Source organism: Schistocerca gregaria, chromosome X (genome assembly GCF_023897955.1).
Source record: "Schistocerca gregaria isolate iqSchGreg1 chromosome X, iqSchGreg1.2, whole genome shotgun sequence".
NCBI lineage: Eukaryota > Metazoa > Arthropoda > Insecta > Orthoptera > Acrididae > Schistocerca > Schistocerca gregaria.
In genome coordinates, this window is record NC_064931.1 from 808,836,266 (window position 1) to 808,848,593 (window position 12,328).

Sequence of the window (12,328 nt, forward strand, 5' to 3'; positions counted from 1 at the left end):
AAGGAAGTGTCTGGTCAGCAGCACAAGGTCGAGGATGTAAAGTCAGTACGCAGTGAAAATGTTTCTGTTACTGATAAGTCAGATACATGTACAGTATTTAACAATCACTTTCTGAACACTGCTGGTGAATTAAATAAAGACTTAGTTTCTACAGGGAATCATGTTACTCTCTTGAAAAATGACTTTTTCGAGACTGATATCTGAAATATTGATCTGTGATAGTGACAAGGAGGGGACTGAGTCAATAATTAAATCACTGAAGACTATGGACTCTCTTGGATATGATGGAGTATCTAGCAGAATACTAAAGTACTGTGCTGCACATATTAGCCCTGTGCTTAGAAACATTAGTAATTTTTCCTTTAGGAATAGTCAGTATCCTGAATGACTAAAGTCGTCAGTAGTAAAACAACTTTATAAAAAGAGAGAAAGGGATAACGTAGACATGTTTAGACCTATTCCTATGCCATCGTGTTTTCTAAAGTTATTGATAAGGCTGTGTATGTAAGGATAATTGATCAATTTATTCCTCATGATTTGGCTCTGAGCACTATGTAACTTAACATCTCAGGTCATCAGTCCCCTACAACTTAGAACTACTTAAACCTAACTAACCTAAGGACATCACACACATCCATGCCTGAGGCAGGATTCGAACCTGCGAGCATAGCGGTCGCCCGGCTCCAGACTGTAGCGCCTAGAACGGCTCGGCCACTACGGCCGGTAGCTCACAACTGGTTCACCTCTTAGTTTAAGAACAGACAGCAAAAGGTAATTCTCCTCTGTACTGAGAATGGCTATGATGTGGGGTCCGAGCAGGGCACGGTTAAATAGCAGGAGGCGGGGGGCCGCTCCTGTTCCTGATTCATATAAATGATATGCCCTCTAGTAGTACAGGCGATTCTTAAACATTTCTGTTTGCTGATGACACTAGCTTGGTAGTCAAGGATGTTGTGTGCAGCGTCGGCACTGTTTCAAATAGTGCAGCTCAAGACATCAGTGCTGTGTCGTCCGAACAAGACACAGCCAGGGCAACAGCACCACAGGCGCAAAGATGCTTGCGCGAGTATGAATCGACCGAGTACAATTCGCTAATGACCGAACGACAGCGGACGGAGGCCTACTCGGAAGATAGAAGAGCAGTTCTCGCCCACTTGGTTATATATCAGCGTCCATGGCTGACTTAGACAGGGAGCGTCGTTTAGTGAACTCTTAGAGGTGAACACACAGTTGTTGTAAATTGATTTAGCTATGTACTGTGAAGTTTACCTACGATTATTTGCACTTAGCCATTCTTATACGTATTACATGTAGTATTGCAAACTTCATTGTTCGACAAGTCACAAAGATAAGTAAACCTTTTTAACTCATTTGTGTGACTTTGTTACTAATCTGTTGCAGTGTTGTAGAAGCTTCGTTTTCCTATCCTGTTACCTGACCCTGGGGCATCGCTGTATAATACTAGCACGGAGAAATTGTCTTAGTGGTGTAGTGCATCAGAAGCCGTTTCACGAATTCACAAATTCGGCCTACCGTAACAACAGAGGCAACTCGGCCCCCACTGAAATAGCGACGAGGCCTCTACAAAACTGGCGACGAGTATTTACAAAAATAAGTTCATGGCTTGTAGAAAATGTACTAACTCAAAATCACCGTGGGACTCAGCTTTTACAGTTTCTAACACACAATTCAAGAAAAAAGACGTTTTAATTTCACAGATTGGGCAAACACTATGTGATCAAAAGTATCCGGACACCTATTGAAAAGTTCGTGGTTCTCTCCATCGGTAATGCTAGAATTCACTATGGTGTTGGCCCACCCTTAGCCTTGATGACAGCTTTCACTCTCGCAGGCATACGTTCAATTAGGTGATGGAAGGTTTCTTGGGGAATGGCAGTCCATTCTTCACGGAGTGCTGTGCTGCACTGAGGAGAGATATCGATGACGGTCGGTGAGGCTTGGCATGAAGTCGGCGTTCCAAAACATCCCAGAGGTGTTCTATAGAATTCAGGTCAGGATTCTTTATCTACATTTATACTCCGTAAGCCACCCAACGGTGTGTGGAAGAGGGTACTTTACGTGCCACTGTCATTACCTCCCTTTTCTGTTCCAGTCGCGTATGGTCCACGGGAAGAACGACTGTCTGAAAGCCTCCGTGCGCGCTCGAATCTCTCTAATTTTACATTTGTGACCTCCTCGGGAGGTATAAGTAGGGGGAAGCAATATATTCGATACCTCATCCAGAAACGCACCCTCTCGAAACCTGGCGAGCAAGCTACACCGCGATGCAGAGCGCCTCTCTTGCAGAGTCAGCCACTTGAGTTTGCTAAACATCTCCGTAACGCTATCACGGTTACCAAATAACACTGTGACGAAACGCGCCGCTCTTCTTTGGATTTTCTCTATCTCCTCCGTCAACCCGATCTGGTACGGATCCCACACTGATGAGCAATACTCAACTATAGGCCTAACGAGTGTTTGGAAGCCACCTCCTTTGTTGATGGACTACATTTTCTAAGGACTCTCCCAATGAATCTCAACCTGGTACCCGCCTTACCAACAACTAATTTTATATGATCATTCCACTTCAGATAGTTCCGCACGCATACTCCCAGACATTTTACTGAAGTAACTGCTACCAGTGATTGTTCCGCTATCATATAATCATACAATAAAGGATCCTTCTTTCTATGTATTCGCAATACATTACATTTGTCTATGTTAAGGGTCAGTTGCCACTCCCTGCACCCAGTGCCTATCCGCTGCAGATCTGCCTGCATTTCGCTACAATTTTCTAATGCTGCAACTTCTCTGTATACTACAGCATCATCCGGGAAAAGCCGCATGGAACTTCCGACACTATCTGCTAGGTCATTTATATATATTGTGAAAAGCAATGGTCCCATAACACTCCCCTGTGGCACGCCAGAGGTTACTTTAACGTCTGTAGACGTCTCTCCATTGATAACAACATGCTGTGTTCTGTTTGCTAAAAACTCTTCAATCCAGCCAAACAGCTGGTCTGATGTTCCGTAGGATCCTACTTTGTTTATCAGGCGACAGTGTGGAACTGCATCGAACGCCTTTCGGAAGTCAAGGAAAATAGCATCTACCTGGGAGCCTGTATCTAATATTTTCTGGGTCTCATGAACAAATAAAGCGAGTTGGGTCTCACACGATCGCTGTTTCCGGAATCCGTGTTGATTCCTACAGAGTAGATTCTGGGTTACCAAAAACGACATGTTCTAAAATTCTACAACAGATCGACGGACGTCAGAGATATAGGTCTATAGTTTTGCGCATCTGCTCGACGACCCTTCTTGAAGACTGGGACTACCTGTACTCTTTTCCAATCATTTGGAACCTTCCGTTCCTCTAGAGACTTGTGGTGCACGGCTGTTAGAGGGGGAGCGAGTTCTTTCGCGTACTCTGTGCAGGCCAGTCAATTAGAGTGATATTATTGTCCTGTAACCACTCCGCCATAGGCCGTGCATTATAAACAGGTGCTCGATCGTTCAAAAATGGTTCAAATGGCTCTGAGCACTATGGGACTTAACATTTGTGGGCATCAGTCCCCTAGAACTTAGAACTACTTATACCTAACTAACCTAAGGACATCACAAACATCCATGCCAGAGGCAGGATTCGAACCTGCGACCGTAGCGGTCACGCGGTTCCAGACTGAAGCGCCTAGAACCGCACGGCCACACCGGCCGGCTGCTCGATCGTGCTGAAAGATGCAATCACCATCCCCGAATTGCTCTTCAACAGTGGGTAGCAAGAAGATGCTTAAAACATCAACGTAGGCCTGTTCTGTGATAGAGCCACGCAAAACAGCAAGGAGTGGAAGACCCCTTCATGAAAAACACGACCACACCATAACACCATCGCCTCCGAATTTTAATGTTGGCACTACACATTCTGGCAGATGGGGTTCGCCGGGTATTCGCCATACCGACGCCCTGCCATCGGATCGCCACATTCTGTACCGTGATTCGTTACTCCACACAAGGCTTTTCTACTGTTCAGTCGTCTAATGTTTACGCTCCTTGCACCAAGCGAGGTGTCGTTTGGCATTTACCGGCGTGATGTGTGGATTATGAGCAGCTAGTACTTGCAGTGGATCCTGATGCATTTTGGAATTCCTGTGTGATGGTCTGAATAGATGTCGGCCGATTACACATTACGACCTTCTTCAACCTGTCGGCGGTCTCTGCCGGTCAACAGATGAGGTCGGCCTGTACGCTTTTGTGCTGTACGTGTCCCTTCACGTTTCCACTTCACTATCACATCGGGAACAGTGGACCTAGGGATGTTTAGGAGTGTGGATATCTCGCGTGCAGACGTATGACACAGGTGACACCCAATCACCTGACCACGTTCGAAGTCCGTGAGTTCCGCGGAACACCATATTCAGCTCTCTCACGATGTCTAATGATTACTGAGGTCGCTGATATGGAGTACCTGAGCGTAGGTGGCACCACAATGCAGCTAATATGAAAAACGTATGTTTTTGCGGGTCTCCGGCTAGTTTTGTTCATATAGTGTATGATTAGCGAAAATTAACAGTTCAAATCTCTAGGTTTTCAGATTGATAGTAAACTGTTGTGGAAATCTCAAATTCAGTATCTTGTTCAAAGACTTAATGCTACCATTTCTACTATTAGAAGAGTGTCTGAAGTAATTGATAATTCGACACGAAAAGTAGTCTATTTTGCTTATTTTTATTCGCTTATGACGTATGGTATTATATTTTGGGGTAATTCTTCCCATTCTCTAAGGATATTTTTGGTTCAGAAACGGGCAGATCGGGCAATAAGGGGCGTAAGTTCGCGAACCTCTTGTCGACTCCTGTTCATTAGCCTGGGTATTCTGACAGTGGCCTCTCAATATATATATTCCTCACTGTCGTTTGTTGCCAACAGTATCAGCTTATTCCCAAGAACTAGCAGCTTTCACTCAGTCAATACTTGGCAGAAATCCAATCTGCATTTGGACCGCACTTTCTTGACTCTTGTGCAGAAATGCGTGCAGTGTTCTGGTGCATCTATTTTCAATAACCTACCACAAGAAGGAGAAAGAAAACTGGCGTTCTACGGATCGGAGCGTGGAATGTCAGATCCCTTAATCGGGCAGGTAGGTTAGAAAATTTAAAAAGGGAAATGGATAGGTTAAAGTTAGATATAGTGGGAATTAGTGAAGTTCGGTGGCAGGAGGAACAAGACTTCTGGTCAGGTGACTACAGGGTTATAAACACAAAACCAAATAGGGGTAATGCAGGAGTAGGTTTAATAATTAATAGGAAAATAGGAATGCGGGTAAGCTACTACAAACAGCATAGTGAACGCATTATTGTGGTCAAGATAGATACGAAGCCCACACCTACTACAGTAGTACAAGTTTATATGCCAACTAGCTCTGCAGATGATGAAGAAATTGAAGAAATGTACGATGAAATAAAAGAAATTGTTCAGATAGTGAAGGGAGACGAAAATTTAATATTCATGGGTGACTGGAATTCGGCAGTAGGAAAAGGGAGAGAAGGAAACATAGTAGGTGAATATGGATTGGGGCTAAGAAATGAAAGAGGAAGCCGCCTAGTAGAATTTTGCACAGAGCACAACTTAATTATAGCTAACACTTGGTTTAAGAATCATGAAAGAAGGTTGTATACGTGGAAGAACCCTGGAGATACTAAAAGGTATCAAATAGATTATATAATGGTAAAACAGAGATTTAGGAACCAGGTTTTAAGTTGTAAGACATTTCCAGGGGCAGATGTGGACTCTGACCACAATCTATTGGTTATGACCCGTAGGTTAAAACTGAAGAAACTGCAAAAATGTGGGAAATTAAGGAGATGGGACCTGGATAAACTGAAAGAACCACAGGTTCTACAGAGTTTCAGGGAGAGAATAAGGGGACAATTGACAGGAATAGGGGAAAGAAATACCGTAGAAGAAGAATGGGTAGCTCTGAGGGATGAAGTAGTGAAGGCAGCAGAGGATAAAGTAGGTAAAAGGACGAGGGCTGCTAGAAATCCTTGGGTAACAGAAGAAATATTGAATTTAATTGATGAAAGGAGAAAATATAAAAATGCAGTAAATGAAGCAGGCAAAAATGAATACAGACGTCTCAAAAATGAGATCGACAGGAAGTGCAAAATGGCTAAACAGGGATGGCTAGAGGACAAATGTAAGGATGTAGAAGCTTATCTCACTAGGGGTAAGATAGATACTGCCTACAGGAAAATTAAAGAGACCTTTGGAGAGAAGAGAACCACGTGTATGAATATCAAGAGCGCAGATGGCAACCCAGTTCTAAGCAAAGAAGGGAAGGCAGAAAGGTGGAAGGAGTATATAGAAGTTTATACAAGGGTGATGTACTTGAGGACAATATTATGGAAATGGAAGAGGATGTAGATGAAGACGAAATGGGAGATACGATACTGCGTGAAGAGTTTGACAGAGCACTGAAAGACCTGAGTCGAAACAAGGCCCCCGGAGTAGACAACATTCCATTAGAACTACTGACGGCCTTGGGAGAGCCAGTCATGACAAAACTCTACCAGCTGGTGAGCAAGATGTACGAGACAGGCGAAATACCCTCAGACTTCAAGAAGAATATAATAATTCCAATCCCAAAGAAAGCAGGTGCTGACAGATGTGAAAATTACCGAACTATCAGTTTAATAAGTCACAGCTGCAAAATACTAACGCGAATTCTTTACAGACGAATGGAAAAACTGGTAGATGCGGACCTCGGGAAGGATCAGTTTGGATTCCGTCGAAATGTTGGAACACGTGAGGCAATACTGACCTTACAACTTATCTTAGAAGAAAGATTAAGAAAAGGCAAACCTACGTTTCTTGCATTTGTAGACTTAGAGAAAGCTTTTGACAATGTTGACTGGAATACTCTTTTTCAAATTCTGAAGGTGGCAGGGGTAAAATACAGGGAGCGAAAGGCTATTTACAATTTGTACAGAAACCAGACGGCAGTCATAAAAGTCGAGGGGCATGAAAGGGAAGCAGTGGTTGAGAAAGGAGTGAGACAGGGTCGTAGCCTCTCCCCGATGTTATTTGGAGTAGGTATTAAAATTCATGGAGACGAAGTAAAAACTTTGAGGTTCGCCGATGACATTGTAATTCTGTCAGAGACGGCAAAGGACTTGGAAGAGCAGTTGAACGGAATGGAGAGTGTCTTGAAAGGAGGATATAAGATGAACATCAACAAAAGCAAAACGAGGATAATGGAATGTAGTCAAATTAAATCGGGTGATGCTGAGGGAATTAGATTAGGAAATGAGACTCTTCAAGTAGTAAAGGAGTTTTGCTATTTAGGAAGTAAAATAACTGATGATGGTCGAAGTAGAGAGGATGTAAAGTGTAGACTGGCAATGGCAAGGAAAGCGTTTCTGAAGAAGAGAAATTTGTTAACATCGAATATAGATTTATGTATCAGGAAGTCGTTTCTGAAAGTATTTGTTTGGAGTGTAGCCATGTATGGAAGTGAAACATGGACAATAACTAGTTCGGACAAGAAGAGAATAGAAGCTTTCGAAATGTGGTGCTACAGAAGAATACTGAAGATAAGGTGGATAGATCACGTAACTAATGAGGAGGTATTGAATAGGATTGGTGAGAAGAGAAGTTTGTGGCACAACTTGACTAGAAGAAGGGATCGGTTGGTAGGACATGTTTTGAGGCATCAAGGGATCACAAATCTAGCGTTGGAGGGCAGCGTGGAGGGTAAAAATCGTAGAGGGAGACCGAGAGATGAATACACTAAGCAGATTCAGAAGGATGTAGGTTGCAGTAGGTACTGGGAGATGAAGAAGCTTGCACAGGATAGAGTAGCATGGAGAGCTGCATCAAACCAGTCTCAGGACTGAAGACAACAACAACAACCACAAGAATAATTCAAAAATCTTAGCAGTAATCCACGCGCTTTAAAATCTAACCTGAAGAATTTCCTCTTATTCCTTCTATTCTATCGAGGCGTTCCTCGCAAAATTAAGCTGATTCCTGTGATATATTGCTGACTACGTTTACATAAACTTACATCTTGACGTCTTGTTAGGATTCATAAACATTTTATGTTATCTGTTATCACTTTTCTGCTGTAATTTCATGTAATGACATGTTCCAAGACCACGGAGATTTGCTCCTCGATTTGGTCCTACGGAACTAGACGCATAAAATAAAATAAAATAAAATATATTGCAGCGCCAGGAGACCGTCGCGAAATGCAGGAAGATCTGAATAGGATCGACGATTTGTGCAGGGTCTGGCAGTTGACCCTGAACGTGAAGAAATCCAACGTACTGAGCGTAAATAGGTTAAGAGATCAATTATTGTTCGATTACACTATTAGCGACACTTTACTGGAAACAGTAACTCCCGCAAAATATCTGCGACTGACCACCCCGAGCGATATAGACTGCATTAAACAAGCAGGAGGTAAAGCAGATCCCAGATTGGTATTTACTCGGAGAATCTTAAGGAAACGTAATTCATCCACGGAAGAAGATGCTTGCAAATCATTCGTTCGATCCGTTATTGAATATTGTCCATTTATCTGGGACCCTTACCAAGTACGATTAATATAACAGATAGAGAAGATTGTACGAAGACTGGCGCGTTTCGACACAGGACCGTTTACTTGGCAGGAGAGCATTACGGAGATGCTTAACAAACTCCAGTGACAGATGCTAGAAGAGAGGCAATGCCTATCACGGAGAGGTTTACTAAATTTCGAGAGTATACGTCCCAAGAAGAGTCTGACAACATACATCGCGCGAAGTGATCACGACGAGAAAATTAGTTAAACTAGATGTCATGTGTAGTTTTACCGACAGTCTTTGTTCCTATGCGCGAGTTATAAATGGAACAGAAGAACGGGCAAAAGTTAGTGGTACCAGAACTAACCTCCCCCACACACCGCAAGGCGGCTTGCGGAATATAGATGTAACTGCAGTATTTGTATATACACTAATCTTCTGACTATTTGCAACATCTGTGATAAAGAATGTGCAGGTTTTCCTGTGGATCAGCTCATTTGCTCGTTATCTCTGTGTTCTATCTTTTTGCAGTTCCTCCGAAATACCGCAGTACCGTCTGCCGTACGACGCCGTTATGTTTGAAGTGGAGTTGGTGAAGGATCTCGGAGTAAAGTTTGAGTTCAACCGCGCGCTCTCTACCAGTGATCTCACATTACAGGTAAATATCTTTCAGTAGGTTTATATTTGTTCTATAAATTACTCTCACCCATTTTCTTGCGCATAGCATTAATCCCACAAAACGCAACATGAACGATAACAAAAGCCAATACAGGGTGAGGCAAAGACTACAATAATAAGAGGAAGAAGATATTGTACGAAGACGTGCTGAAAAGTAATGCTGCCCAATTTTTTATGTGAAAACTCTTTAGACTTTTGAAGTAAAACAAACGTTATTAACATTCTACACCTTTACTCTTCAGGTCTGCATATATGCAGCCATCTGCCCCATGGAGGGCTTGCAACATGGCAGTGTGTAACTAACTATGTCGGGGCGTCAGAAACAGCGTGCTGCAACCGAGTTTCGAATTCGAAGACTTCGTCAACATGATAATGCCAGACCACACTCGAGCGATGCGACATATGCAACAATGCGACGCCTTGGGTCCAAAGTCATTGGTCATCCCCCATATCGTCTCGACTTAGCCCCATCCGATTTTCACCTGTTTCCAAAACTTAAAGAACACGTTCGACAACTTCACATTGATAGTGACGAATAGGTGCAAACAGAGGTGAGGTTGTGGTTCCGTCAACAAAATTAACTTTGTACAGAAAAGATATCTGTACGACGCGAAAAGTGGCTATTGACTCTAAATAATGAAAAAATGTGAGGTCATCCACAGGAGTGCTAAAAGGAGTCCGTTAAACTTCGGTTACACGATAATCAATCAAATTTAAAGGCTGTAAATTCAGCTAAATACCTAGGACTTACAATTACGAACAACTTAAATTGGAAAGAACACATAGAAAATGTTATGGGGAAGGTGAAACAAAGACTGCGTTTTATTGGCAGAACACTTCGAAGATCTACTAAGGAGATTGCCTACACTACGCTTTCCGTCGGACATGTCCAAAAGAACAGATACCATCATATATAAAGCTCACCGGCCATGTGACCATCTTCTGCGCGGATGCATAAACAGTGCCCGAACTCTTACGGGACTCGGCGGCAAACCCGCGAGTAATGTGTATGATGGGCAGGGGCTCTATGAATATAGTGCGAGACAATACGTTGGGAATGTGGGGCTCACGGGAGGCGTGCCAGAGATAAGTCTCTGCAGGCGCACTATCCTCTGTGTCCTTGGCGACACAGGTGGATAGAGCGACTGCCATGTAAGCAGGAGATCTCGATTTCGAGGCCCGGCCGGGGCACACATTTTCAAGTGTCCCCGTTGACTTATATCAACGACCGTATGCAGCTAAGGGTATTCATTTCCTTGTAATTTCATTCTAACGAGCTGGATGGTCACCGATGGTAACTGTTCTTTCGGACATGTCCGAAAGAACAGATGCTATCTTCATATATAAACGAAGAAAAGATCTAGCGAAACTGCAGATGTATGATATGGAGTCGTCAAAAGTTATGAGGAGTCACTGGGTGTAATGTAGGTCGTCGACATTTGTTTCAGTGTAGTTATGGATGAAATGAGTTCCCGACGCCCATTATTCAAATTGGGGGGGGGGGGGGGGGGGAGGGGGGAGGGGCACCTGACTCAAAGCAGATCGTCTATCGCGCCGTATGGCTCCGAGGAGGCAAAATGCCGTCCATTCGGCAAACGCTTGTGGTTATACTGTGGGGCGATCTACGCGTTTGAAATATTTATCTCTTCGATACTGAAGATCCACCTTAGACACGAAATCGGAAACCCGAGTTCTTGTATGATCTCCGATATCCTGTGGCCTATGCGTCTTGCACGGATTATCATCCCACGTGCAAAACCGGTAATTGTCATGTTTGCTGCACACCTTTCTGTAATAGGCTGCTCTGATTTCTGGACCATACTCGCGCCGTATGCCGCAACCTCTGGGTACCACACACGATATCTCTTCTCATGACTATTGGCTACTCAGTTTATAACATGTTGATCAAGAGAATAGTGCTTTATAAACCAGTGGTGAAGAATCTTGAGAGTAATACCAATACATTCGTTTAGAGAGCGCGAGAGCACATCACCGATGATCATCCAACTCCAGTAGCAGCCGCCACAAGACAGGTACTTTGTAGAGATATTTATAACTAAAATTACGATAACGCCCTTTAGAAGAAGAGTCAAGCTGCACTCTGAATTCTTTCACATATACCGGGTGATCAAAAAGTCAGTATAAATTTGAAAACTTAATAAACCACGGAATAATGTAGATAGAGATGTAAAAATTGACACACATGCTTGGAATGACATGGGGTTTCATTAGAACCACCCGATATTGCTAGACGCGTGAAAGATCTCTTGCGCGCGTGGTTTGGTGATGATCGTGTGCTAAGCCGCCACTTTCCTCATGCTAGGCCTCCCAGGTCCCCAGAACTCAGTCCGTGCGATTATTGGCTTTGGGGTTACCTGAAGTCGCAAGTGTATCGTGATCGACCGACATCTGTAGCGATGCTGAAAGACAACATGCGATGCAAATGCCTCAGCATAACTCCGGACATGCTTTACAGTGCTGTTCACAACGTTATTCCTCGACTACAGCTATTGTTGAAGAATGATGGTGGACATATTGAGCATTTCCTGTAAAGAACATCATCTTCGCTTTGTCTTACTTTGTTATGCTAATTATTGCTATTCTGATAAGATGAAGCGCCATCTGCCGGACATTTTTTGAACTTTTTTTTGTTCTAATAAAACCCGATGTCATTCCAAGCATGTGTGTCAATTTGTACCTCTCTATCTACACTATTCCGTGATTTATTCAGTTTTCAAATTTATACTGACTTTTTGATCACTCGGTATTTTACGAAATGAGAACGACTATAAAATCAGAGGAACTGAGTGTTACATCAACAAATAAATGTGTACTCTGCAAACGACTGTGAAGTGCGTGATGGAAAGTACTTCCCATTGCACAGCTTATTAGGGCCTCGTCCCGTTCCATTCACCTACGAAGCGGGGGAAGCATGATTGTTTACAAGCTGCTGTTTGCACTGTGATTAGTCTGATCTTGTCTTCACGATATGTAGAGGGCTGTAGTATATTTCTGTAGTATGTTTCTTCACATTTTGTTAGTAGACTTTAAGGGGTAGTTTGCGTCTGTCTTCAAACGCCTGTCCTT

At 43.2% G+C, this 12,328-nt stretch overlaps 1 protein-coding gene across 1 annotated transcript in view; it reads left to right on the top strand.

Moving 5' to 3' along the window:
• LOC126297821 (dihydropyrimidine dehydrogenase [NADP(+)]) overlaps positions 1-12,328 on the top strand; it is a 280,937-nt gene that overhangs the window by 117,487 nt on the left and 151,122 nt on the right. The window contains exon 6 of the mRNA XM_049989053.1: positions 9,095-9,221. Within this exon, the coding sequence (XP_049845010.1) occupies positions 9,095-9,221 (127 nt within the window). The remainder of the gene's footprint in view (positions 1-9,094; positions 9,222-12,328) is intronic.